At 58.0% G+C, this 27,496-nt stretch overlaps 1 protein-coding gene across 1 annotated transcript; it reads left to right on the plus strand.

The window, feature by feature from the left end:
- The first annotated feature begins 7,259 nt into the window (after positions 1-7,259).
- Positions 7,260-27,221, plus strand: LAMC3 (laminin subunit gamma 3). The gene is made up of 28 exons (XM_063174535.1): positions 7,260-7,542; positions 11,748-12,052; positions 12,231-12,361; positions 13,187-13,353; positions 13,618-13,806; positions 13,943-14,060; positions 14,157-14,255; positions 14,457-14,593; positions 15,956-16,072; positions 16,349-16,544; positions 16,735-16,847; positions 17,333-17,551; positions 19,178-19,366; positions 19,449-19,694; positions 20,044-20,197; positions 20,299-20,441; positions 20,523-20,701; positions 21,163-21,301; positions 21,683-21,888; positions 22,161-22,237; positions 22,351-22,476; positions 22,748-22,892; positions 22,997-23,155; positions 23,280-23,382; positions 23,484-23,683; positions 23,813-23,959; positions 24,187-24,286; positions 25,293-27,221. The coding sequence occupies exons 1-28, from the start codon at positions 7,275-7,277 to the stop codon at positions 25,535-25,537; spliced, it is 4,617 nt and encodes a 1,538-aa protein (XP_063030605.1). The 5' UTR covers positions 7,260-7,274; the 3' UTR covers positions 25,538-27,221.
- The last annotated feature ends 275 nt before the right edge of the window (positions 27,222-27,496 follow it).

A 27,496-nucleotide genomic window follows, 5' to 3' on the forward strand; every position in this document is an offset into this window, starting at 1 on the left:
ACCAGCCTGGGGGAGCCCAGCTTTCCCCCCCTGAGCTACCAAGACCTTTCTGTTTAATTGCTGTATTTGCTGCAAAAGTGATGATGAATCCCAAAGCAAACTACAATAGCAGCTGAGTTTATTGCTGGAGATTAATTCAGTGGTTTAATTGAAACCACAGGAGCAGGATGGGAAAGCACCAGTGTGGGGCTGGGAGGAGGGGGTCAGGGTCAGCTCTGCTCAGCACCCACATCCACCCCGAGCCCCTGCAAGCAACGACGCCCAAATTAGCAGGTTTACTCCTCAGAGGACTTCTCCATTGGCTGAGCATCACATCCAGCATCCCAAAGCCCCAAGTCTCCTAGCAACTCCCCAGCTCTGCCTGTGCCCACCCATTAACCCCTTCCCAAGCCGTCCCCACGCTGTGTGGAACACCCGGCGCTCCGAAGGCGTCGCTGCCACGCTGGGTGGGAGCAGGGGATTTGTGCAGCAAATAAATCTGCAGGAGGCTGGAGGGAAGCTCAGGATGCTCGGCTGGGTGGGAGAACCAGGCTGGTTAGCCAAAACTCAGTGTTTGATTCTGGGTGGCGCAGAGAAACCCCTCGGGTTTACGTGTTGGCGGTTTGGTTTCTAGGTGTCGGGTTAGTTTGGAAGGTTTTATCCTCCTGGCTTGTGGAGATGATGGGGAAAGGTCAGGGAACCCCCAAATCATGGCCAGCCCGTGCGGCTCCCAGCTGGCATCAGCATCAGGGGAGGCTGAGCATGAGCCAGCCACTTCCTCCACATTTCAACAGCAAATCAATGACACAGTTTCTTTGAGGACAGGATGGAAGGGAAATTTTCAAGGAAAATGGCCTTGAAAGCGTAAAATCACAGCAGGACACGGTGTGATGGCCAGGCCTGGGATGAAGGAAGTGGGGCTGCTCTGTGATGGTTTTTTCAGATGGGATGTCCAATACTTGCTTGGTTTTGCCCTTTAGAGATCAGAAAGGAGGAAACCAGAGTTGGAAAAAATACTGGGGTTTGTGGTTGAAAAATAACAGCTGACATAAAAAAAAAAAAACAAAACAAAACAAAACAAGTTTGTTTGGGTTTTTGGTTTTTTTAACTGTCTTAATATATATAGACTGGGAAATGTATCCAAAGATCACGTGCCACTGAAAAGGATAAATCACTTCTCTCACTTTAATGTGCTTTGTTGGGTTTTATCAGAAACATTGTCATAAAATTACCGAATTGAAATTTTAAACGGGGGGGAGAGAGGGGATATCTCGAGGGTTTGTTCTTGCTTCTCTTTTCTTACTGCCAAATAAAATACAATTAAAGCAACATTTTCTATGCCAGCCAGCACAGCTAACATCGCTTTTCTGACGGCGCTTTTTTTCTGTCAGCCAATGAAAATAAACGATGCAGGATTACCAGGGAGCATCCAGCCTCCGTGGCTGGAGGGGGATGCCGAGCAGCAGGCATTCCAGTTGGAAACAGAAGGATTTTATTCCCGTGGAAGGTGGAAATCTCCGGGGACGTTTCCCACAGAGCTCTCTGCCACCGCCTGGAGCGAGGCTTTGCTTTCCCTTCGCTCTCCCAGTTCCCACCAGTGCCTCCCAGTCCAACCCGGTGCTCGGCACAGACACATCTGGGAGTGCCAGATTAACTCAGGGCCCCCTGCGGCACTTTTGGGGTGACCCCAGTGGGGCTCTGTCCCCCGTGGGGCTCCTTCAGTGCCCGGTGGCTCAGCTGAAATCCCCGCGGTAATTGGGTGAGGGCACTGCTTTCCGTGAGAATATTAAATCAGAGCCCCAGCCCCGATGCAGGGCGACACGCCTGGGGATAGAGAGACACGGTAGATCACGTTACAGAGGAGTTATTTCTCCTGCTTTAAAGTCAAAGGTATTGCAACAACTTTTATTTGTCACAGGGAGTATTGGGGCACCTCTGATTGATGGGAGAGGGAGGGAGCGAGGGAGGGGGGAGCCCCTGGCAGAGGGGCTGAGCGCTCACCACTCATCACAGCAATGGGCTCTGGGGGCTGTGGGAAGGCCACCAGGCTTACAGCAGGCTTAAATAGTTCTTAAGTGATTCCCAAGCCTGATTTTCCAAAGCCCCCTGAGAAACCATCTCTGTGATGAGGTGCGAGTGCTCAGCCTCTCTCAGAGGACAGCTCAAGCTGTGGCTGTGGCCACAAACCTTTGTGACAGAGCCAGTGCAGGTGTTCCAGTGCTGCAAAGGTCTTGTGGGCAGCAGCTCAGTGCCCCCATCCCGAGCTTGCTCCCCTTGGGACCAGTACAGGGAGCCACTTAGCAAATGAGGGGCTCCAGTGTCCTCCCAGTTACCAGCTTAGCTGAGTGTGTCATTCTGGTGACCATCTGGTGGCATCTGCTGCTGCTCAGCTGTCACCCACCCTGCTGGTGAAGGGGAAATCCGGGCACCAGGGGAAATGTCCAGGGATCCAGCAGGGGATTAGGGGCAGCCATGGCAGGAACATCCCATGGCTCCTGCTGCCATGGGGATGGATGGATGGATGGATGGATGGATGGATGGATGGATGGATGGATGGATGGATGGATGGATGGATGGATGGATGGATGGATGGATGGATGGATGGATGGATGGATGGATGATGGATGGATGGATGGGTGGGTGGGTGGATGCATGGATGGATGGATGGATGGATGGATGGATGGATGGATGGATGAGGGATGGATGGATGGATGGATGGATGGATGGATGGATGGATGGATGGATGGATGGATGGATGGATGGATGGATGGATGGATGGATGGACATTTCCCCACCCACAGCATGGAGGCTGGGACAGACAGACAGATGTGCCTTGTTAGCCAATGGAGTGGCCTCAGGTGGTGCTGACAAGCCCATTAAAGGGGTTTATCAAAGGGGCTGGGGCTGGCAGGAGGCTGTTGGTTTTAACTGAGATGCTGCTTTTGGGCTGGGAGAGCCTAAGCCTCTGCTCATTAATTAGAAAGGCTTTGAGGAGGTTTGTGCTGGTTGGCCTCACTTGTGAGCAGCAGTAATGTGATGAGCGATTAGGGGCTGTGGAGCTTTTTAGGCAGTGTCATTAGGCTGCTGATGAGCTCAGGAGGGAAAAGGTCCTTTTTGGCTGTGCCTGAAACCTGCTGGTCCTGCTCTGACCTGGTGCTTCCTCCTGCTGTGCTCCCCGACCTCCTGAGCCCAAGGCAATGGGTGAAATGTGTGTCCTGGGGACAGGGATGGCTTGGCTGTCACCATGTGTCCTTGAGCTGGGTCAGATCTGGAGCAGCTCAGCTCATCAGTGACATGATGAGCTTGTGGTCATGCACGAGTGAAGCTGAGATGTTCCTATTTTCACTGTCTGCCAGGTATTGAGAGAATTTGGGGATGATTACCTCTGAAAAGGTGACTTTAGACCATTTGTGCATCGGGGAAGAGGATGGTGATGTGTGTCCTGACAATTGCTTTGGGAGAGAGCTCCTTTACCCGTTGTGGGGTATCCCCACTTGTCTGGACACTGGTGAAGCCTTCTTGCTCAGGGGACATCCTGACAGTGTCACTGTCCCATCCTCCCCTTGCCCCTTAGGGGCTGTGGCAAAGCAGGGAGCAAAATCTGCCAGATTTTCTCTGCCCTCCCTCATCTCCTGTCAGCCTTGGCAGAACTTGCTGCAGCTCAGCAGCGTGGTGGCCCCTCCGTGGTCTGGCTGGCATCTCCAGCACTGCATTTACAGCAGTGTTAATTAAATACTTTCTGCAATCAGCGCCACGCATGACCCCGCTCCCCGAGCCGGGCTGGGCTGGAATGTGCCATCATCGAGCGAGAACATCACTGCTGCCATCCCGGGGAATTTCTAATAGAGATTTACTCATCCCAGGCCTCTCGTTTCTCCGTTTTGTGACATTTTGCAAAGTTCAGGTTTACAAAATAAGCCAGCGTGCATGAGAGATGCTCCAGCCGTTATTTACACTGCAGGTTCGTTTTCCCACCACGCTGAAGATGGGACCTTCACTCTGTGGTCAGCAGAGCTGGGGGGTGAGCTGGCAGCTGCCCTTTCCTCCTTTCTGCCCAAGGAGCTGCTGCTTGTGACAAAGAGCACCCCGTCACCCCAGCTGTGCCCCCTTGCAGGGCTGGGAGAGCAGCAGAGCCATGTCTGTGCTCATTGGAATGCTGGTGGCATCCTGCAGCTCAGCCTGCCTCCAACCCTGCTCCAGTCCCAGGGCAGGGCATGCAGGGGGAGAGGGAACTGGACACAGTGTCAGGGAGGGCCAGGTAAGGCTGCTGTGGATTTTGGGCTGTGATTTGGGATGCTCAAGTGCTCTGCTTTTGAAAACAAGGCTGTGCTGAAAGCAGGAAGGTAGCATGGAGGCAGCAGGCTGCCAGCAGAATCCTGTTACTGTGCCCCAGGTCTCGGCTACAGGCACAAAAACCATTTCTGGGAAATCCCTGGTGGTAGGAGCTGCCTGTTCCAGGAAGGTGAGGCAGTGTGTGTGTGAAGCACAGGTAGGTGTCCATCCCAGAGGCTTGTCCCTCCACGGCACATGGTGGTGGTCAGTGCCTTCCTGACCCTCTCCCATTTAACCTGTGGGAGGTGGGACCTGGGGCAAACCACCAAGCTGGGTGACCAAACCTTCCTCTCCTCTTCCTCAGGATGGAGCTGTCCATCCTGTGCTCCCCTTCCTCCAGCGAGGTCAGCTCATCCTTTGGGAGAACTTCCTGCTGGAAACTGAGAACAGAACCACTCCAGGAGCGCAGTGGACCCTGGAGCAGTGACCCAGCTCTCACCCCAGCTGCAGGGCGTGGATGGGGCCACCCTCAGCCTCAGGGGCGCTGGGGGCAGGTAAGAGGCACCCAGTCCCACACAGCCTGTAGGACCTGGCCGTGCTGGCAGCCTGGAGCTGGGCTGGGGGACACGAGGGGCTGTGGGATGTGGCACACCTCGCTCCTGCCCCGCGCCTGCCTTGTCAGGTCTGATCAGGAGGAGGATCGGTTGGCCCTGTTCCTCGCTCTCCAGATTTAATTAACGGGCCTTTCATCTCTACCCTGAAGGAATCTGCTATCTTCTGTCTTCTTAATTAACGTTCATTAAGCAAATCAGAAGAACATTTTCTCCTCTCCGCCTCCACGGCTTTTAACCCTTGCGGGGTACCAGGTCTGTGTTGGGGCACAAGAAGGTTCCTGGACAGGCTGGTGTCGTCACAGCCTTGGTCACCACATCCCTCAAGTGCTTGGACCAAAGTCCTGGAGCATTGGGTGAAGTCTCTCAGGTACAGAGGAGTTCAGGTGAGGCTGGGCTTTGCTACTATGGACCACAGCAAGGGGCAAACTTGTGCCCACCACCCAGCAGGAGGCTGGTGAGGGCTCATCCTGTCTGGGGCACAGCTGAATCCACCTGGGAATGTGCAGTTCCCACTGCAACATCCCCATTGCAGAGCAGAGCAGTGTCAGCACCAATTCCCATCAAGCTCTCTGTGCCCCCACACCCAGTGGGCTGTGCTGGAGGAGGAGGAAGAGGAGGAGGGATTGGGGCGCTCATCAGCGTTCTGAGCCCTGGCTGTGTGGTGTCGTCACTCTCTAACATGTCATGACTCTCTGCCCCTCTGTAACAGGGGCAGGCAAATCCTCTCAGGGATGAGTGCTGCATCCCAAGGAGGAGGAGGCAAACCCCTGACACAAAAGGTTTGGTTAGAGCTCGAAACCCCTGACACAAAAGGTTTGGTGAGAGCTCGGTGTTAATAGTGCCAAGGTCGTGGGATCAATCCCCACATGGGTCATTCACTTAAGAGCTGGGCTCAATGATCCTTTTGGGTCTCTTCCAGCTCAGAGTATTTTATGATTCTATCTCCTGTCCTGAGCTTACAGCCTCAGTACCACAGGAAAAGCAAAACACCTGGAAAACCTCATCCCTGCAGGATGCAAATCCCATCAAAACTGGCGCTGGGAACGCGCGGGGCAATAATTGAGCTGCAAACCCCTCTCCTTCTCCCCGGAGGCTGACAGTGGGTTTCCCAGTGGCTGCCCACTCCCAGCAGCTGCTGCACAGCTCCTGGATGCTGGGAAATGCAGCCCTCCCAGAGGAGCTGGCTCTGGCTGTCAGAGCCTGGGTCAATATATGATAATGGGGCTTTGAAACGGCGCTGCTGCCCAGGACTCTGATTCACAGCTCCCCTCTGGTGCTTTCTCCCGCAGCGTGGAGGGGAAGGAGAATAAAATAAATAAGAGTAGAAGGGAAGGGGAGGAAGAGAGCTTAAATTATATATGAGTACTAAGTTTCCAGAGCCCCTGTGGGCAGCTCAGTGAAGTGGTGTGGGGGTCAGAGCTCCCCTGTGCATCCCACTTCTGCAAATACTGCCCTGTGGGGTGTGGGTCAGGGTTTGCCCAGGGGCATGGCACCGTGCCAGGCTGCCTCTGTCCCTGTGTGCTGCCACCCTCCTGCCCTCATGGGTCAGATCTGGAGGGTGCCGTGGTCCCCAGAGAGGTTCCCCTGGCACAGACTATAATTAGCATTAGCTGAGAGCTGCTAATGAGGTCTGGTGATGATCTGGTTTGCCACCCCATGGAGATGCCTCCACAGGAATGTGCCCTCACTTGGGTCTGGGGGACTGGGCTGGCTCAGGGCAGCAGGCAGGGATGGGACCCCCCACTCGAGGGTGCTGGGGTGTCACAGACCCACAGCCCAGGCAGGCTGGTGTAAGTGGGAGAGCAGTCAATGCCCCCCATAAATCAGTGTGGGGAGAAGGTGCTTCAAAGTGAATCTGTTTCAGAGCCTTTCCCTAATCCACCCTTGATTTTGGAGCAGCAAAAAAAGTGGTGATCCCTACCAATTGAAGGAAAAATCCTCATGTGAGATATGCACCACCACAAGCTCATTCCCACGGCTGAGAAATGGAGGAGCTCGGCTATGCCCACGCAGCTGGAGATGCAAATCCCCAATCTACAAAGAAAGGGAGATGTTTTGGGGATGGAGCACCGGATGGTCCCATCCCCACGGCCTGAGCACTAGCATGTCCTGCAGGGATCTCAAACTCCACAGCTCTGCCTCTCACAGGAATATTTCGACATTCCCAGCAGCTTCCACAAGATGGACCTCGGAGCGAGAGGAGGTGCCGGGCAGGGGGACCCGTCCCATCCCATCCCATCCATCCCACCCCGTCCCGTCCCATCCCGTCCCGCCTGCTGCCATCCAGAGGAGCCTCAGAGTCCGGCCGGGATGGCTCGGCCTGCGGGGCTCTGCCTGCTGGCCCTGCTGGGGCTGGGGCTGGGGGTCTCATCCCCCTGCTGGGACCCCCGGGGGCAGCCCCGCCGCTGCATGCCCGTGTTCGAGAACGCCGCCTTCGGCCGGGCCGTCCGTGCCAGCAACACGTGCGGGTCTCCCCCCGAGGATTACTGCCTGCACATGGGCGCCCAGCACGCCAGCGCCCTGTGCCACCGCTGCGACGCCAGCGACCCCCGGCGCCACCACAACGCCTCCCTGCTCACCGACTTCCACAGCCAGGAGGAGAGCACCTGGTGGCAGAGCCAGTCCATGGCCTTCGGCATCCAGCACCCCAACTCCGTCAACATCACCCTGCACCTGGGTAAGCGCCAGCAGGAGCCGCGGCGGGGTCTGTGGAGGGAGATCGGGGCGCAGAGATGGGGCTGGATGCTCCTGCAGCCTGCAGCCCTTGCTGCCAGCGCTGGGTTAAGGACAGGACCCTCCCCAGGGCTTTTTGGGGGGTGGATGGAGGGAGCTGCACTGTGCAGAGCGCTGAAAGGACTCGGGGAGGATGGGCTCCATCAGCCTTGCCCGGGATGCCAGGAGCTGGGCCTGTCTGTGCTGCTTCCCAGCCATGCCCAGAGTGCTGCTCCCCCCTTCACCCCAGGATGTTTTATTCACTGATTTTGGAGGCCTGTGGAGCTGGAGGCAGATGGTTCCTACCCTGGGAGAGCCCTGCCCGGGGAGGGTGGCTGCCGTGGGTGCCAAGCTCCTCCTGTTTCACCCCCGTGCGTTGCTCGGGGTGCCTGGTGTGTCTCGGGGTGCCGAGCTCCAGACTCACCGTGCAATCCCAGTAGGTTTCCCCAGCTGGCATCAAACCCTCTGTGTTTTAAATACTGTGCAAGCCGCCCACCTGGAGGGTGCTTAAACCCAAGGGGCATGCCTGGCATTTTAAAAAGGTTTTATAACATTTTCCTGCCATCTAAACTCTCCTGGCTGTTGGCCAGCGCTGTAAAATCTTCATTCTCTGCAGTCTCCTGCCATCTGCATGCTGAAGGCGGGTAGTGGAGGGGCTGCGGCTGGAGCCGGTGAGGGGACGGATGAGTGTCGGGGTGGCACCGGTGAGGGCACAGCCGAGTGTCGGGGTGGCACCGGTGAGGGGACAGCTGAGTGTCGGGGTGGCACTGGTGAGGGCACAGCCGAGTGTCGGTGTGGCATTGGTGAAAGGACAGCCGAGTGTCGGGGTGGCACTGGTGAAGGGACAGCCGAGTGTCGGGGTGGCACCGGTGAGGGGGCAGCCGAGTGTCGGTGTGGCACTGGTGAGGGCACAGCCGAGTGTCGGGGTGGCACTGGTGAGGGGGCAGCCGAGTGTCGGGGTGGCACTGAGCCGTGCTGGTGGGACCCAGCGGGGTCGGGGTGGCCGTGGAGGGTCCATGCCTGTCCCAGCAGGGATTTGGGAGTTGCCTGGCTGGCTGGAGGTCGCTGCTTTCCCAGTGCCCTGCGAGCGGAAGGACATCTGCTCCTGTCCCCGGGCTGGGGCTTGGCACCAGGAGCGGTGCTGGAGGAGTCTGCCATCCTCACTCCCTGCTCCTGAGGGCATTATCCAGCCTCTTGCCCACCCAGCACAGGCTGTTTGTCCCCAGTCCGTGTGTGGGTGACCCGGGGCACAGACCACCCGAATGCAGCCCGTGTGGCTGAGCTGCCGCCGCCGGGCGACTTTGTGGCCGCCAGTCCCAGCTGTGCACACCCACATGTGCGGGCTCTGCAAGCCCCGGGGCTGCTTTCCCATTCTCCGTCCTTCTTCCAGCTCTTCCCTGGCTCCTCTGTGGTCTTTCTTGGACCCCACACTGGGGTTTCCAGTGGAGCCCAGTCCCTGTGACTGCCCTGCTGTATCTGTCTCTGTTAACACAGCCAAGGCTCAAGCATTGCACCGAGCTCATCTTCCAGCCCTATAGCCCTTCGTGAGCTGGAGCATCCTCTGCCATTGTACCTTTCTTCCTACACAGCTCCTTTATCTTGCCATGCTAAAAAATACCATCTTGGTGCTTGGCACATCATTTTCTGACCTTTCCCACAACTGCCAGGCCCTGTTCTTGTCCCAGCCACAGATGTTTTTATTGCTGCCTCAATGCTTTCACTTGGGTTAAGCAGGAGAAGCCCAACTGCAGTCCCCTGGAATGCAACCTGGGCTGAGTCCTTGCCCCTGAGCTCCACCAAGTAATTGGGTGTTCCATCCCATGCAGTGTGTCCCCTCAGCCTGCCTGTCTTGCTCACTCACACCTCCTGTAAGTTCTGCAGCGTGGTTGCCTGGGGAGCTTATTAAATAAGACATGGGATGACTTGGACAAGACCCGTGTTTACCTGTGTGTTGTTGATTGGCGTTAATTAGATTATGCTCCTTTAAATCTCTCTCTCTCTGTGAGGTTCCAGCCATGCTGTTATGGTGCAGTGGGCTCGCAGCTGGTCGATCATCCCAAGTGTCCACAGCTCTTGTATGTGCCCTGTCAGATGTCAGGAAGGAACTCAAAATATCCATGGCTTGCAAAGGCAGCAGACTCCAGGGCTCCTCAGGAAGCAATCTGAATGCCAATGGCTCACTTTGGAGTGTCTAGATCAGGCATTATCTGTGTCTGTGACTCTGATTTTCCTGCAGGACTAGAGATGACAGGACATGTAGGTGACATGACTGTCCCACATGCTCCTTTCCTCCTCTCCAGAATTCACTTCTTGGAGCCCCAGGTTGCAGTTTGGGCTCAGGGGAAGGCAGGTGCACAGCTGGGAGAGCACCCAGGGGTCCTGGTGCTGCTTGTGTACCATTCCCAGCATCGCTGTCCAGCAGCACATCTGGCTTTGGGACCTGTCACACCTGAGCAGCAAAGAGGAGACAACCAGCCTGGTTTATTTTCTGGATCTTTTTTTATTTTTTTTTTTTTCCTTAGGAGAAATTGGCTGATTAAAAAGCCTGTCTGGGAAAAGCACATGAAAATTCTCAGACAGCCTATTTAATCAGCCAAATTTCTCCTCTCACGAAAATTCCTCAGGAAAGTGAATCTGCTCCACCCCAGCTGGAGGCACCAAAACGGGGCTGCCCCAGCGCGGCCACCCCCTCCCCTCATGCGGGGCCACTTGGGGCAGGGGTGGTTTATTGACACAGCCCTGCCTTCCCTTCCTCTCCCAGAGCAAGCTGCCCCGGGAGGTGACGGCCCCGACCTCGCTGTTTTGGTAGAACCCCTCTGGGGACAGCGCTGTCTGGGAACCGGCGCCTGCCAGGCTCGGGGCGTGCAGGACAGGGCCACCCCCGCTGCCACCAGCGCTGCCCGAGGGAGGGGACAGGCACCAGGCGAGGGTGGCACAGCCCAGCTGAGCCCCTTCTCGTCACCTCCGGGTGGGCTGGCAGTGGCTCTGTCCCCCTCTCCCGGCAGAGCTTCCCGCATCCCTGATGGGATGCAGCTGCTTTTCCCCAGCGCTGGTAGCCGGCTGCCTCGGCTCCCCCGCAGCAAAGTCGCAGCACATACGCGACAGAATTCATATGGGCCCAATTAAAGGCTTGTTTTCCTAGTCCCGGAATAACCCCTCTAACATTCCCAACTCATTATCTTTTCAAATAAAGCCAAAACCTTGCAGCTAATTGTTTTGTGCTGTCAGGAGTGGTGCTGTTATGGAGCAATTCGGGCTTTGAGCTGGTCCTTCATCTCTGGCAATTAAGTGGGTCTGATGTTCACTTTGGTGTTTTCTCTTTTCCTTTCTGCTAATCCTTTCAAGCTCTTTCAGAGCTCGCTGGGACGCCCCAAGGATTGGTGGCCTCTCTTTGTCTTCATCCCAGCAAAGATGGAAGCGATGCCAGGTCCTGGCATGCAGCTCCCTGGGAAGGGATTGGCCTTGACCTTTTCCAGCTCTCCATCCCTAAAGCACCACTGCCCTGGGGATGCTTTCAGTGCTGTGGGCCTAACTCTCCCCCACAGCGTGGATTTGGAGCTGCTCTTTGCAACCCACCCAGTGCACCACACAAGGGGTGAGCCCTGCATTGGGGCGAGAGCCAGCTTGGATCCACACAGGGTTTGGGCTGCACCAAGGAGGAGCTGTTGAGGGCAGATGGGTGAGTGTGGCCGTGTTCACAGGGGGTCTTGGATGAGGGAAGAGACGAGGATCTGACTCCATGTTTCAGAAGGCTTGATTTATTATTTTATGATATATATTACAATAAAACTATACTAAAAGAATAGAAGAAAGGATTTCATCAGAAGGCTGGCTAAGAATAGAATAGCAAAGAATGATGTGGCTCGGACAGAGAGCCCGAGCTGGCTGGGCTTTGATTGGCCATTAATTACAAACATCCAACATGGTTGAATCAAAGATCCACCTGTTGCATTCCACAGCAGCAGATAATCATTGTTTACATTTTGTTCCTGAGGCTTCTCAAGGGGAAAAATCCTACGGAAAGGATGTTTCATAAAAGATATCTGTGACAGGTGAGGGCAGTGATTTGTCCATTTTTAGCTGTGCTGGGTGCTGCAGGGTGCTGTTGGGATAACCCAGGCTGTGGTGAGTGACCCACACAGGGTCACAGCGTGGTGGCTCTGTCCCCAGGCAAAGCCTACGAGATCACCTACGTGCGGCTCAAGTTCCACACCAGCCGCCCCGAGAGCTTCGCCATCTACAAGCGCAGCCGCGCCGGGGGGCCCTGGGTGCCCTTCCAGTTCTACAGCGCCTCCTGCCACAAAACCTACGGCAAGCAGCCGCGGCAGTACCTGCGGCCCGGCGAGGACGAGCAGGTGGCCTTCTGCAGCGACGAGTTCAGCGACATCTCCCCGCTGAGCGGCGGCAACGTGGCCTTCTCCACCCTGGAGGGACGGCCCAGCGCCTACAATTTTGATGGGAGCCCCGCGCTGCAGGTGCCACCAGGGTGGGATTGGGGTGTGGGGCACGGAGCCTTGGGATCAAGGGAATTATTGCACCCAGCTGGGGATGAGCTGCAGCCCGGCTTGAAAAGCTGCAGGATGTGGCCTGGTTGGGGTGGGAGATGGTGGCCCAGACCTCTCCACCAAGGTGGCTTCCCCATGTCCCCTGCAGGAGTGGGTGACAGTCACTGACCTGCTCATCTCCTTGAACCGGCTCAACACATTTGGGGATGACATCTTCAAGGACCCCAAGGTGTTGCAGTCCTACTACTACGCCATTTCTGACTTCTCTGTTGGTGGCAGGTGAGGAGCAGCCAGGCAGAAGTATGGGGACCTTCTTGGGGCTGTGGGACTGGGGCAGCTGCTCCCCATCTCTTGTCTGAATTGTGATTTTGGGGCAAACTGCTCAGGTGTGGCTTCCTCCATGTGTAAACTGGAGCTGGAAATGCAGAGATAGGGGATGAAATCTGGAGACCTCCCAGCTGTGCAGAAAGGTCTTTTCCCCACTAGCCCAGTCCATGTGCCACCAGCTGTATTTGCTTTGTTCCCTCCCAGCCCAATGGCTTTTAATCATGCTGGGGCTCGTGTTGCTCCTCCTGTGACTCTGCTGGTTCCTGGGCACTGCAAAATGGGAGCTGTGGGGTTCTAGTGGAAAGATGACCTGAAGCTGCAGAGGCCACTGGCAGAGAAGCTGGAAAGGACAGCAGATGTGGGATAGAGATGCAGGTGGCACCCACTTGGTGCTGCCTGCGGGCTGTGCTGCACATGCCCTTCCCCAGCTGGGAGAAGTGGAAAATTTCCCCATCCCTGAGAGCACTGTCTGCCCCAGGCAGCGGGGCTGGGACAGCTCCCAGCCAGCAGACCTGGAGCTGCTGTCCCACCTCCGGGGTCAGCAGCTGGAGCTGGTCAGCACGGGCCACCCTCAGTGTGTGACCTCCCAACTGGCCAGAGTGGGAGAGCCTCAGGGACATGACAGGCGGCCCCAAGGCCAGCACAGCCTGAGCTGCTCTCACCCCACAGCCAGGCCAGCAGCAGGGTCACACGCTGCACAGCCTGGGCACTGTGCCACTGCTGCTGCTGCCCACCCTGTGCTCAGAGCAGCTGCCCCGTGCTGGGGTCTCACTGCAGGTGCAAATGCAATGGCCATGCCAGCGAGTGCTTGCCGGACGAGGCCGGGCAGCTGGTGTGTGTGTGCCAGCACCACACGGCTGGCACCGACTGTGAGCGCTGCCAGCCCTTCTACCAGGACCGGCCCTGGGCGCGCGGCACGGCCGAGGCTGCCAACGAGTGCCTCCGTGAGTACCCCCCAGCGGTTCTGGGTGCCCTGCTGCTGCATCAGCTCACCTGGCACCTCCTGCCCTTCCCGCACTGCTCCATTTTGGGAGGGAGGGAGGATTTGTACCCCGGGGTACTCATCTGCTCCGTGCATTGTACTGCACCCACCTCTGCTTCCGAGGGCACAGGCACTGCTGAAAACTCTCACTGCTGGGCCAAGGGGTCCCATCTGGGTCCTCCAGTGCCCGCCAGGTGCCCACCCGTCCTCCCGCCCTCTCCCGCAGCTTGCAACTGCAGCGGCCGCTCCGAGGAGTGTTTCTACGACCGGGAGCTGTTCCGGCGCAGCGGGCACGGGGGACACTGCCTCAACTGCCGCGACAACACGGCCGGGCCCCGCTGCGAGAGCTGCAGGCAGAACTACTACCGCTGGGAGCCGCAGGGAGCCTGCCAGCCCTGCCACTGCCACCCCGCAGGTGCGTGCGGCACAGCTACCGATAACCCAGCCGGGGTTTGCTGGGAGGGATGGATTTGGGGGGTTCTCTCTTGCTCGGGGTTTCCCCGTCTTTCCCCGGCTGGGATTGAGCCCCAGGGCTGGTCGGGTCCCCGCAGGGTCCCTGCAGCCCCAGTGCGACAGCTCGGGGAGCTGCGTCTGCAAAGCCAACGTGACGGGCTGGAAGTGCGAGCGCTGCAAGGACGGCTACCACAGCCTCAGCGAGGGCGGCTGCAGGTGAGGGGGAGCTCGGCCTGGGCAGGGACAGTGGGATGGGACCGACCCCGTCCTGCCTTTATCTCACCCCGTCCTGCCTTTATCTCGCCCATCCAGACCCTGCAGCTGTGACCCCGCGGGCAGCGTGGGCACCTGCGACCCCAACACGGGGCACTGCACCTGCAAGGAGAGGGTGGAGGGACACCTGTGCAACAGGTGAGCACCTGGCATGGGGACAGGAACACTGTCCCTTTCCAGTCTTGGGCTTGGGGACAGGGCTGTGGGGTTGCATTCCTCTGGACCACCGGGGCTGGGCTCACAGGAGTGTCACCAGAGTCCCACACAGTGACACTGCCGTGGTTCCCTGCAGCTCTGCCTGCCCTGTGCCACATTCTCCTGTTTCCTCCCCGTGCCCAGGTGCCAGCCGGGCTGGTTTAACCTGCAGCCCCACAACCCCATCGGCTGCACCAGCTGCTTCTGTTACGGCCACTCCAGCGCCTGCAGGGCGGCAGATGGCTACGAGGAGACCCAGATCCGCTCCGACTTCAGCCAAGGTAACGACCTCCCCTAGCCCCAAGTAAAACTAAGGGCACTGCTCTGCCAATTTCAGCCAAAAATGGTTGGGAAGGATGTGGCTGAATGTCCCTCTGTGGGGCTGAGCATCTCCCTGGTGGTGATGGGTGGAGAGGGATTTCTCTGGCTTGCCCCTGTTTTGCTGTTAAATTTCTGCTCCTGCCCCCAGCTCCACGGGGACAGGGTGTTGTGGCTCCCCGTGGCACCCCTCCATGCCAACCTGCTCCTGGGGCTGTGCATGGCTCAGGGAGGGCTGTGGGATCAGGCATGGACATTGCCCCACACCAGGGACGGCAGGAGCACTAAAGACCAGCTCAGAAAGATAAAAAAAAACCCCAATAGGATGGAGCCTGCTGGGAACTCCCCCAATTATTCCCTTCTGTCCCCGTGCCCGGCTGGGATGTGACAGCTCGGTTGGACGGGCGGGAGGGAGGGAGGGAGGTGGCGCTTTTGCCTGTCTGCTGGCAGGGCTGGGTGCGTGCGGGATGCTGGGGAAACCCTGCCATCTGCCGCACGCTGCGGGGACACCGCGGGGACACCGCGGGCACGGGCACCCCCGGCGGGCACCCCGCGCTTCCCAGATGGGTGCCAACGCGCCGGGCACGGGCGGATCTTAATTGCCTTTAAACCGCGCTGCCAATTGCCGTGCTGCTGGAATGTCTTCCCGGCCTTGAAACCGAGCCAGGCTTTAAACCGAGCCTTTTTTTCCATCCTTCACACAGCCAGTTTGGGGCTGCTCCTCTGGGGGCTGGTTTGGAAGTTTCTGAGCTGAGACGCAGCCACAGCACCCTCCTAAATCCCTGCTCCCCAAAACATTCCCCAGCCCAGAGTGGAGGGGGATCAGATGGAATTTTCTTACACTGGGTGAAAGTATAAATTGGGGATGATTTGATAACACAGCACAGCCCACTTGAGAGATTTCCAAGTGTTTGTCCTGCAGAGCTGGAAGAAATAGCTAACCCTGTGGAATGGGGGGGAGTTTAACTGGTTTCTTAAGGAAACGAAATTAATGCAACTATGGTCCATCTCTTCTGGGCTTCTCCAGCATTTCTCCTCTGGCTTCCTGTGCTCACCAGCACACAGTAATGTTAGAACGGCAGCACAGACAGGAGGGCAAAAGTTTAAAGATGACAATTTCCTCCAAATCTAAGAAAATAAATAGATGAGGGGTGGTTAAGGGCATGAGAACACAGGGCCCAAGTGGAGCAGGGTGTTACAAAGCGCTGGCTCCTTCCAAGGAGAGAGTGTTGGGAGGAGGGACAGAGCCCCTGAAAGCTGGTGCTGTGCTGGCAGGCACTCACTGCTCCCCTAGCTGTGCCCTGCCACTCTATCCTGTCACACAGGGCTGGAGGGCTGGGCTGCCACAGCTCCAGGCACCACAGAGCTGCCCCTGCGCTGGGCTGGCCGGGAGATCATCGCTGAGTGGGATGGAGAGGAGCCAGTGGATTTCCTTGCACCAGGTACTGTGGATCCCTTGGTTCTCTCGTCCCACTGCTATGCTGCTGCAGGAGGCACTGGGCTCCATTCCAGAGCTAAGAATATTTCCATAGCAGAACACACAGTGGTGGGCATTGGAACAGTGCATTGGGACCCCAGGAGGGCAGGCTGGAGCTGGCACCACTTTAGGAGGGTGGCTGTGGCTCTTGATGGTGGCGGTGGGAATAGGAGTGCACTGGCAGTCCTGGCAGAGCTGTGCCTCCATGTCCTACAGACTTTGCTCCTCTCTCCCCTCACAGAGAAGTTTCTGCAGAACCAGCGCCTCAGTTATGGGCAGCTCCTGTCCCTGCTGCTGGGAGTGGAGGATGGGACAAGAACAGAACCTGGAGGGCCTCTGCTCCAGGTCCAGCTGCTGCTGGAGGGCGAGGGAATGAAGATCACCATGTCCAGCAGCAAGAGCCAGCTCCAGCATGGAAAGCAGGCTGTCACCTTCAGGTACCCATCACGGTGTTTTGGGGAGCCTCAGTGGGTTTAGGGCTTAGTGCCTGATTTGTCTGGGCTGTCTTTTACTGCTCTCTGCCCATCTCGGGGACCCCCTGCCCAGGTCCCAGCATGGAGCTGAGCTGTCCTGCAGCACCCAGCCCATGCTGGCCCTGTCCTGCCTTCCCCACTCCCTCTCCAACAGGCTCCACGAGGCAGAGGAGGGTGCAGAGCCTTTGCTGTCGGCCTTCAGCTTCCAGCGCCTGCTCTCCAACCTGAGCTCCCTCCATCTCCGCGTGAGCCACGGCCCCGGGAGAGGTGGGTGGCTCCAGGGGACATCCCATGGGACCAGGCTGGGGTGGGACTGGAGACATCTCCACAGGACATCCCCATGGGACCAGGCTGGGGTGGGATTGGAGACATCTCCACAGGACATCCCCATGGGGACCAGGCTGGGGTGGGATTGGAGACATCTCCACAGGACATCCCATGGAGCCCAGGCTGGGGTGGGATTGGAGACATCTCCACAGGACATCCCCATGGGGACCAGGCTGGGGTGGGACTGAGACATCTCCACAGGACATCCCCATGGGGACCAGGCTGGGGTGGGATTGGAGACAGTGAAGCAGCATCAGGCTCTGAAGGATGAGAGAGATTGTCAGGGGTGTTTTGGGGCAGGGGCTGCCTCCTCTCTGTGAACACCCCTGGGCTCTCAAGGAGGTGTTCTGGGGTCTGTCTGGAGCATTTCAGGGCAGAGCAGGGCATGCAGCACCCCATTCCCACACGGCTCTCCCCTCTCACAGGCAGGCTGTCCCTGAGCCAGGTCCAGCTCACATCTGCTCGCCCCGGGCCGGGCCCTCGGGCGGGCTGGGTGGAGGAGTGCACGTGTCCCACGGGGTACAGCGGGCAGTTCTGCCAGTCCTGTGCACCTGGATTCAAGAGGGAGATCCCATTTGGCGGCCCCTTCGTCAGCTGCGTGCCCTGCACCTGCAACCAGCACGGGGACTGCCACCCCCTCACAGGTGTGCACCCTCCAGCCCCGCCACTCACCCGCTGCTCCGTGTGTGGGTGACAAATCCCCGCCTTTGCTTGCTCTGAGGGAAGCTGGGAACCACTGGTGAGGTTGTGGTTCCCAAAATCTGCAAGCTGAATCGCTTGGGTGGTTCTAGGGACAGGGTTCATAACTGCAAAGATAGAGATTATTAATGAAGTGCAATAATGGTGGTAATCTATAATTAGAGGAGCATTTTTCATGAGAATTTATGACTTCTAAGGAGGAGGAGGGAAGGGTGCTGGTGCTCAGAGGAGTGAGGGAGCAGGGACCAGGGCAGCAGAGAGGGTTTAGCTCGGCTGGGTCTCACAGGTAGCATCACTGCCCGATGAGAGGAGCAGGACTGGGGACAGCTCTGGGATCTGCAAACTGAGAGTTAACCTGAGCAGAGAAACGAGGAAAAAAGCAGGAAAACACAGAGGGCAGACACCAGAGGAGCCCAACCAGCCCAACCCCTGGTGGCTGGCTCTCCTCGGTGGGGAGCAATAATGATGTGCAGCAGGGATGGAGAGGGCTTGGGGAGGCAGAGAGCTCGGCAAATGTGCCTGCCCTGCCCACAGAACCACGGCAGCAGCTCTGCAAACCCGCCCTCATCCCGCAGAGCGGGGCTGGCGCCGCGACTGCACAATCCCCAGGGAAGGGGCCAGACTTTTGATGTTCCGGCCTGGGCGCTGCCAGCCTGCGCATTTCCTTTCGTTTATTTTTCCACTTCTTCCTGCCACCCGCTTTTTCTTTCTTTTCCATCGTCTGACTCTGCCTGGATGTGGGGAAAATGGAATAACACTCCCTCCTGCGCAGCCTTCCTGGTATGACCCGACCCCACAAAACACGGGGGGAATCCTCCCCCAGCTCCTCTGTCTCCAGGGAAGCAGAGCATCTGCCTGGAGCTGGGGGTTCCTGGAGCCCCCCTCTTCCTCCTCTTCCTCCCTCTCCTCCTCACAGCCCATTTCGGAAGGCTGACTCAGAGGCTCGGCTCGCTCTGGAGATGCTCCCCGGTGGGTGCCGGGCCGGCTGTTTGTGTTTTCCAAGCCGGGCTGGAAAGGACGCGGCTCGACACTCGGAAATGTGTTGTGGATTACGGCAGGCGCCGGCAGCCCCCGCGCACACTGATGGCGCTGCCTGTGCCAGCGCTGCCTCGTCCCTGCATCGCTGTGGCCTCCGTGGCCTCTCCAAAACCTTCTCCCTCTACCAAAGACTGGGCAAGGAGGGAAAATATCCCGAGTGCTGGTTGGGGATGTGCAACCCCTCGCTTGGAGCTGCACATCCCTCTTGCCGCGCTCAGCAAGGGATCCGCTGGGTTGCATCTAACCCCTACCCTTACTACAGGGTGTTGGGGTTAGTTGTAGCAGTGGTTGCAGGGTGAGGTTGACTAGTAAGTTTAGGGGGTCTCTCTTGTGCCTTTGGTGCTCGTTATAGTTTATTTAGGGGGGATGTTGGTAGTGTTTGTTTATTCAGCGTCATTGGCGGAGGATCCCCATCTGGAAGCTTGGGCTCGTTGGGGTGTTGTTGGTTATGGCCTTGGGATAGGGTTGGTTGTGGTGGTGGGGCTTGTTCATGGGGGTGTGTTGGGGTTATTGTTGGATTTTCCTCCCCGCAGGGCACTGCCAGTGCTCACACAACACAGAGGGTCCCTCCTGCGAGCGCTGCAGCCCTGGCTTTTACGGCAACCCCTTCGTGGGGCGCTCCGATGACTGCAAGCCCTGCCCCTGCCCCGGCCGCTCGCCCTGCACCGAGGTGCCCAGCACTGGGGAGGTGGTCTGCACCCACTGCCCCCCGGGGCAGAGAGGTGAGGCCGGGCCTGGGTGGGCACAGGGGCCGTGGGCAGCGTGGGCACGGCCGGATCCTCGCCACCGTTCCACCTTCCCCAGGAAAGCGCTGTGAGCTCTGTGATGATGGGTTTTTCGGGGACCCCCTGGGGCAGAGAGGCCCCGTGCACCCCTGCGAGCCCTGCCAGTGCCACGGGAACGTGGATCCCAATGCCGTGGGGAACTGCGACCCCGTGTCCGGCCGATGCCTGCGCTGCCTCCACCACACAATGGGCGAGCACTGCGAGAGGTGCCGGCCGGGCTTCTACGGGGATGCGCTGGCTCCCAGCCCTGCTGGGAAGTGTGCTCGTAAGTACCGCCCCGGGGCACGGCTCACTTGCAGCCAAAACCCTCCCAGCAGTGAAGGCAGAGGGTGGAAGGGGATGCCCAGCAGGTTTAGGGGCTGATGGATGGTCCAGGTTGCCCCCACCTGTCCCCCTTTGCCCTCTTGCTCCACTGCCATCCTTCCCCAGAGGTACTCTGGCTTGCAGGGGCTCTTTGGAGCCCTGGCTGATGGGGGAATGTGGCTCTCCACGTTGTCAGGAGCTCAGCCCCAGCGCCCACCTGCAGGCCAATCCACCTGCCCCATGCTGGGATTTAAGGGTTATTTTGTCTGGTTATTTATGCTGGGATTTAAGGGTTATTTTGTCTCCCACAGCTTGTGATTGCAGCCCCAGTGGCTCAGACCCGAGGCTGGAGGGCTGTGATCCTGGCACAGGCCAGTGCCACTGCCTCCCACACGTGACAGGCAGAGCCTGTGGGCAGTGCCAGCCTGGCTACTACGGCCTGGAGCCCACCGTGGGGTGCAGGAGGTATGTGGGGCATCCCACGGGGCTGCCAGGGATGGCTCCATGCTCCCAGCTCTGCTCTCTGCACTGATTGCCTGCTCACGACCCTCCACTTCTCATGCCAGCTGTGAGTGCCACCCAACAGGGTCACGGGAGAGCGGGTGCCACGCGCTGACAGGGCAGTGCTCCTGCCAACCTGGTGTCACGGGGAGGAGATGTGATCGATGCCAGCACGGCTTCTTCGGCTTCTCTGCCAGGGGCTGCCGAGGTAAGGGGAACGGGCGCTGCATCTTTGTCCCCAGAGCAGGGCTGGCAGCCACACTGCGACGCCTTTCTGCCCCCACTGCAGCCTGCAACTGCTCCCCGCTGGGCTCCATCACCCCGCAGTGCCACGAGAACAGCACCTGCCTGTGCCACCCTGGCTTCGTGGGCTACAAGTGTGACCGCTGCCAGGCCAACTTCTTCCTGGAGCCGCTGAGCTCCCGCTGCCAGCAGTGCCCTGCCTGCTACGGGCTGGTGAAGGACGAGGTACAGCCTGTGACAGGCACAGCACCCCTGTGTGATGGTGTTCACAGGGGTCTGAGGATGAGGGAAGATAGGAGGATCTGACGCCACGTTTCAGAAGGCTTGATTTATTATTTTATGATATATGTTTTATTAAAACTACACTAAAAGAGTAGAAGGAAGGGTTTCATCAGCAGGTTAGCTAAGAATAGAAAAAGAATGATAACACAAGGCTTGTGTCTTGGGCTCTCTGTCTGAGCCTGCTGGGCTCTGATTGGTCATTAATTAGAAACAACCACATGAGACCAATCACAGATTCACCTGTTGCATTCCACACCAGCAGATAATCAATGTTTACATTTTGTTCTTGAGGCCTCTCAGCTTCTCAAGAGGAAAAACCCTAAGGAAAGGATTTTTCATAAGAGATGTCTGTGACACCCCTGCAGTGCCTCACTGTCCCCCCGTGTCCCCTGTCCTGCCCCCAGGCTGACCGTCTGAAGGCCAGGCTGCAGGAGATGGAGGAGTGGCTGCAGAAGCCAGGCTGTGACACCCACCCGGGCCAGGCTGCCATGCTGGGAGATGCACCCCGTGGAGATGGGCTGCCCAGCCCACACCTCCTGAGAGGTACAGGGGACTCTCCTTCCTCCCACTCTCTGCTCCCTCAGGGTGCTGTGACATGCTGGGGGGGTGCAAGGAGGTCCCAGGTGCGTGCTAGCCTCAGTGTGGTGTGACCTGGGGGAGAACAGTGGAGGGGACGTGCCTTTTTGGGAGGACAGAACACTGCAGGGATGCTCACACCACTGAGGTCTTGGAGCAGGCAGTGATGGGCATTATTGGGGGGTACCCTTTGGGTGCTGAATTCCTGGGTTCCTCCTGCACACCCAGAGGGACTGCACTCCCCTTTCAGCAGTAGATGTTAGGGGCTGGGGCATGGGGCAGCTCCACAGGGCAGCAGGGAGCCCCGAGCAACCCCAACGGGCATTGAGATGCTTGTGCTGCCCACAGGTGCCTGGGCCACCCTCCTGGTGCAGGTGGGACAGCTGGCAGGGGCACTGAACACTGCCCAAGGCCGTCTCAGCAATGCCAGCCAGGCCAGCAGCTGCTCCCATCACGGACCCCCCAAGACCTGCACGCTGCTCTCAGAGATTGGGGCCGTGCTGCAGTCGGCTGAGCAGGAGATCCTGCACGCTGCTGACACCCTGGCTACCACGGTGGGGACTCTCAGGGGCTCCTGAGGGGGTGGTGGCAATCCTGGGGGCACTGGGATGTGCCTGCCAGCACTGTTGGGGTGGGATGTGACCAGCAGAGTGGGGGAGTGGGAAAGCCTGGGCTCAGTGTGGGTATGGCCCTCCTTGCAGCTGAGCCAAGAGGAGATATTCTCCTTGCTCTAGCCCTTTGGGAGGTTCTTGGTGGTGCTGGGCTGGCAGGGTGCAGGGGTGCCTGTCCCCTGCCAGGGTCTCAGTGCTGCTGTTTGCATTCCAAGGAAATTCCCCAGGAAATCCCACAGCAGCCCACAAACTGGAGCCGCTGGGCACTGGAGGCTCAGGCTCTGTCCAAGAGGTAAGATTTGAGCAGGCAGAGGAAGCTGTCAGCCCAGCTGGGGGTGCAGGGGGCATTCCTTTTCCAGGAGGCCAATCCTGATTGCCTCTGTCTGTGTGTCCTTGTCCCTGCAGCCACAAGGACTCCAGGGCACAGGTGGAGGCCGTGGTCAGGAGAGCACTGTGTGTCTCCAATGCCAGCTCTGAGCTCCTGAGGAACCTGCTGGAGAGGAACAGCACACAGGACGAGCTGGAGGCTGGGTGAGGGGCTGGCAGGGCACCACAGCCCCTTCCCTCTGGCCAGGTCCCTGTCACAGGGCTCAGTCACAGGGATTTGCCACCTGCCCAACAGGCACATGCAGGGTGCTCATAGCACCACAGTGCTGTAGAGCAGAGGGACAGGGTGCTGTGTGCTGGGGAGGGTTCAAGAAAAGCCCCAGAATTTCCTGCTACATCCATGTCCAGGGCCACATTGTCCTCTTCATCCCTGAAGGGACCAGAGGGCCCTGGCTGACAGCAGCGTCCTGTGTAGGTATGAGGAAATCCAGCGGGCACAGGAGGAGCTGGGTGCTGGCATGGCAGAGGTGGCAGCAGAGGCCAGGAGAGCTCTGGCAGCTGTGGAACAGGCACAGGCTGACCTGGCTGAGAGACTTTTGCAGGTGGCTGCTCTGAGGCAGGTGAGCAGCACCCAAACTAAGCTCCTGCTGGCACCCCTACCTCCTGCTTTACCAAGCTGGGAGATGATCTCATGGAGCCTTTGGCACTCCTGATCCCGCAGCAGGTGCTGCCAATGCAGGCTGCAGACCTGGCACAGGAGCTGGCAGTGCTGGAGCAGGCAGCAGCAGCCCAGGAGCCCTTGGCTCAGCAGGCTGTGGAGGCATCCCACACTCTGGCAGCAGGATTGCATCTGGAACTGCAGAGGACTCACGGCTTCAAGCAGGTAATTGCTGCTCACAGGAATGGGGAGCCCCATCCCTGCTGCTCCAGCAGCCAGGTGTGGTCAGCCTCATTCCTCCCAGATGCCTCCCAGCTGCCCAGCCTCATTCCTCCTATCTTCTCTCCAGCTCCAGGACCAGGCTGGCTCTGCCCATGGCATAGCCACCAGGGCTGTCTCTCGAGGAAAAGCTGTTCTCTCCGATGCTGAGTCCCTCCTGGCCAGCTTGGAAGGTAAAAGGCACCAGTCAGAGCATCTCCAGCCACAACCTGGCTCTCACCAGGTGGCAAGGGGAGAAAAGGACAGTTTGGTGATGGCCAGGTTGCTCCCATAGGCATGAAGAAGGTGCTGGGGCATCGGAAGAGCCAGGCTGCCCTGAGGAGGAGGATGGCCACTGTGCGGGACAGAGTGGTGGTGGATGCTCAGAGGAAGATTAAACAGGCAGAGAAGACTCTGGGAAACTCCCTGTCCATCTCCACCACAGCCCAGAGGACAGCTGGGGAGGCTGAGAAACTCTCTGAGGAGAGTGCCAAGGTCTGAGCTGAGGGGTTGGGGTGGAGCTGCTGGGCATGGCCAGGCTGGCAGCATCACCCACAGAGCCCAGGCTGCTGCAGGCAGGCTGTGTGTCCTCAGGTGGCTGTCCCCATCTCTGTCCCTTTGCAGAGGGCACGGGCTGTGCTGCAGGAGAGCAAGCAGGCCCTCAAACACGCCAGCCAGCTCGCCATGCGTGCCAATGAGACCCAGCGGGAGCTCTCCCGGCAGGAGCACGTGGCTGAGAAGCTCAGAGGCGACCTGGAGGAAGCCCAGCAGGTCAGCAGGGTTCCCTTGGGCAGGCTGTGTCCTCCAGAGCATGGAGGCAGCTTTGCCCACAGCCCAAAGCATAGGGAGCAATCTGGTTTGGGAGCTCCACTGTAGGGACAACACCTTGGGGAGCTCCACTGTAGTAACAACACCTTGGGAATGTTCCTGGGATCTCCTCCACCATCCAGCCAAGGGTCAGTGGTGTCCCTGATCTGGGTGTCTGTCTCTGTTGGAAGGTGGGGTCAGAGGTGAGTGAGATGGCAAAAGGTCTCCAGGAAGCCCGGGGCTCACTCATGTCGGACATCGAGACCCTGAACAACCTGCTGAACAGCCTAGGTGAGAGCTAGGGGGAAATGGGGTGTGAGTTCCAGGGGAAGGGCTGGGCTCTTGGGGACCAGGGCTCTCCTGCTCACTGCTACTCCTGCCTGATGGCCATCCAGGCTGGGCTGGGTGCTCTTTTGGCTGAGATATCCATGGTCTCAGCAAGGCTTCTTTAAGGCTCATGGAGAATGAATTGGGGCTTGCTGAATGTGTGTGCTCGTGTCTGCCCTGGGTACACTGATCTCCCTTGGGATCCTCAGGGAGAGCAAGGCTGGCAAAGTCCCTTTGGAACTGAGGGCTGTGCTAGACTGGTTTGCTCCTTGTTGCTGGTTGGTCTTGCTCCAGCTCCTCCTGTTTTTATCACATGGGTCTATTTCTGAGCATTCCAGGTCTTTTGCATACAAGAAATTTTGAAAAAGCCTGGAAACCATGACCCATTTGTAAGAATAAGAAGTGGCCAGGCCCTGCCTGGAGCCACAGCTCTGTTTGCTTGTCTGTGATCAGTGAGAAGCTGCAAAGCCTCCATGCCCTGCTGCACCCACTCCTTATAGTCTGCCTGGTGCCATGGAGTCCATCCAGAACATCTCCTGTCCCCTTCTCTGCTCTCATCCATGTCCTCTCCTGTAACCATGTTCACAGGGGTCTGAGGATGAGGGAAGAGAAGAGAATCTGACTCTATGTTTCAGAAGGCTGATTTATTATTTTATGATATATATTATATTAAAACTATACTAAAAGAATAGAAGGAAGGATTTCATCAGAAGGCTAGCAAAGAATAGAAAAGGAAAGAATGATAACAAAGGCTTGTGGCTCAGACTGTCTGTCCAAGCCAGCTGGGCTGTGATGGGCCATTAATTAGAAACAACCAACATGGGCCAAAGATCTACCTGTTGCATTCAACAGCAGCCGATAATCAATGTTTACATTTTATTCCTGAGGCCTCTCAGCTTCTCAGGAGGAAAAATCCTAAGGAGAGGGTTCTTCATAAAAGATGTCTGTGACACTCTCCCTCCTTGCCCAGGTGAGCTGGAGCAGGACACGGAGGTGGAGGCGGTGCTGAGCGCTGGGAGGCTGCAGCTGGAGCAGCTGTGGCTGCGCCTGGCCACACCAGGGCCCCTGGCCAGGCAGCTCAGGCGGCTGCAGCAGGAGGCAGCACGGCAGCAGGAGCAGATCCAGGCGTTTGAGAGCGACTTGGCTGAGATCCGGGCCGACAAGCAGAACCTGGAGGACATTTTGAGGAGTCTCCCTGAGAGCTGCTCCAAGTGACAGGTGGCTGGCTGCTGCCACACGTCCTCTGTGCCCACCCTGCACAGGGAATGGCAGAGGGAAGGACACTCTGCATTCACCAGCACCAATCCCTCCCACTGCACTGCCCTCCCTCAGTATCACACCCCAGGTCCTTCTCCACACCCGTTCAGGCTCCGCACCTCAAGCACTCTGCAGCACGACTCCAGCCACCACCTCTGTCCTTGGGATGGGGGGACACCCACCCACCAGGGGCACTGATGTTTCTGTGCAGGATATGGAGCCATTCCAGGGTTGGTCTCCCACTGCAGAGTGAACAAAGAATCCTCACAGATCTCCTCCATCCCTCCTTTCCCATCGCTGGGACAGCTTACCAAGTATGCAGTGTACCCAAGCTGTACTGCCTGGCACTCCCTCCTGCCCCAGGAGAAGAGAGGCTCTCACACATGCTGGAAGCTGGTCCTGCTGCACAGCACCCTGCAGTGCTGTGGTCATAGAGGTGCAGAGAGGAATGCTGGTGAAGCCAGGCAGAGAGCTGCTCGCCTGAGGGCACACAGCTTGCCTGCCTCCCAAGGGAAGGGAGCTCACAGCAGGGAGGGCTCAATTAATGAGCAGAAACAAAGCAAAGATGGATCCTCACCCAGCTCCTGGAAGGCAGGTGGGACATCCTCAGCCTGCTTCAGTATGAGAGGAGCTCAGGTCTTGCTGTTCCCTTGCTCCAGGGTAAGACAAGGCCGCAGCCAGCTCTGCTTGGCTCGCTGAATGTCACCAGGCATGGCTACAAAACAGCCAATTGCCACCAAGTCCCAGAGATGCAGCCAAAGGAGGTGTCAGAGCAGCAGCACCCACAGCCCCACTGGAGAGGAGCTGGCTGATGGCAGCAGGCTGTGCAGGCAGTGTGGATTGGATGGGGAACAGCTGGACACTGCTCCTGCCTGTGTCACTCCCACGGGGTGGCAGAGGTCAGGGGCTGTATTGCCTTTAAAGGAAAGGCATTTCTGTTCCTCTGTGCTCCTGTGTGGGCTAGGCTGCAGGACAAGCCAGGTCCTGGCTCAGCCCACCTCGTGCTGGCTGGGCTGTGACTCCAGGTAACTGAAGTCATTCCCATGAGAGCAGAAACGAGTCCCCAGGCTGGAGCTTGCTTCATTTTTTAACCGGTTTTACCTATGTTTTTTTTCTGCTCACAGTGCTGCAAATCAGGTTTGCTAAAGTCTTGTGTAATTTATGTAAAACTGCCATCGATGTTGAATTCCCCCAGCAACATCTCTGGTGGGTCCAGTGGCCTGGAAGGAACACAGGATTCTCCTGCTGAGAACAAAGCCATCGCCCTTCTAATTCTGCACAAAAGCTGCCCGAGGAGTGGGGTGCCAGAGCCGCAGTGCTGTGGGGGTGTGATGGCAGGGGCTCCCCTGCTGCTGCCCAAGGACAGCTCTGGGAAAGCAAAGCCATGGAACAGCGAGAGCACAGCGTGATCCAGCTTGGCCAGAGGCAGGGGGCCGTGGCCACTCACTGTCTCTCTGGGAGGACAATTACACATCTCCAGTGAACACACAAATTTGCTGCTCTCACAGAAATGTCAAGCCTCTGCTGTGTGCCTGCTGCTGAAGCTGTGCTTCACGCTGCCTCCTGCTCTCCCTGGAACTCTGTGTTTTTGGCTGGTGCCACCTGCCTAGAGCTGTATCCATTAAAAATTCTTAATATAACACGCAGCTGTCCATCCAGGGTGTGCGGCGGCAGGAGAGCACGCTGTACCTGCATTCGCTGCTTCAAAGAGCAGGGCTTGAGATGCGGCTGCACTTGGGGTGGCGAGGGGCAAATGTCTGAAAATTCTAGCATGAAATCATGCTAGAACATGATTTTAAAATGAGGTGTCCGGGTGGCAGCGAGGAGGTGCGACCCTGGCCGGGACACGCATGGCCGGGACATCACCTCGGTCCATCCCTTTTCCCGCTGCTCGCACTCCAGCGTTAATCCATCGCC

The sequence above is a fragment of the Melospiza melodia genome, chromosome 22 (genome assembly GCF_035770615.1).
Source record: "Melospiza melodia melodia isolate bMelMel2 chromosome 22, bMelMel2.pri, whole genome shotgun sequence".
Taxonomy (NCBI): domain Eukaryota; kingdom Metazoa; phylum Chordata; class Aves; order Passeriformes; family Passerellidae; genus Melospiza; species Melospiza melodia.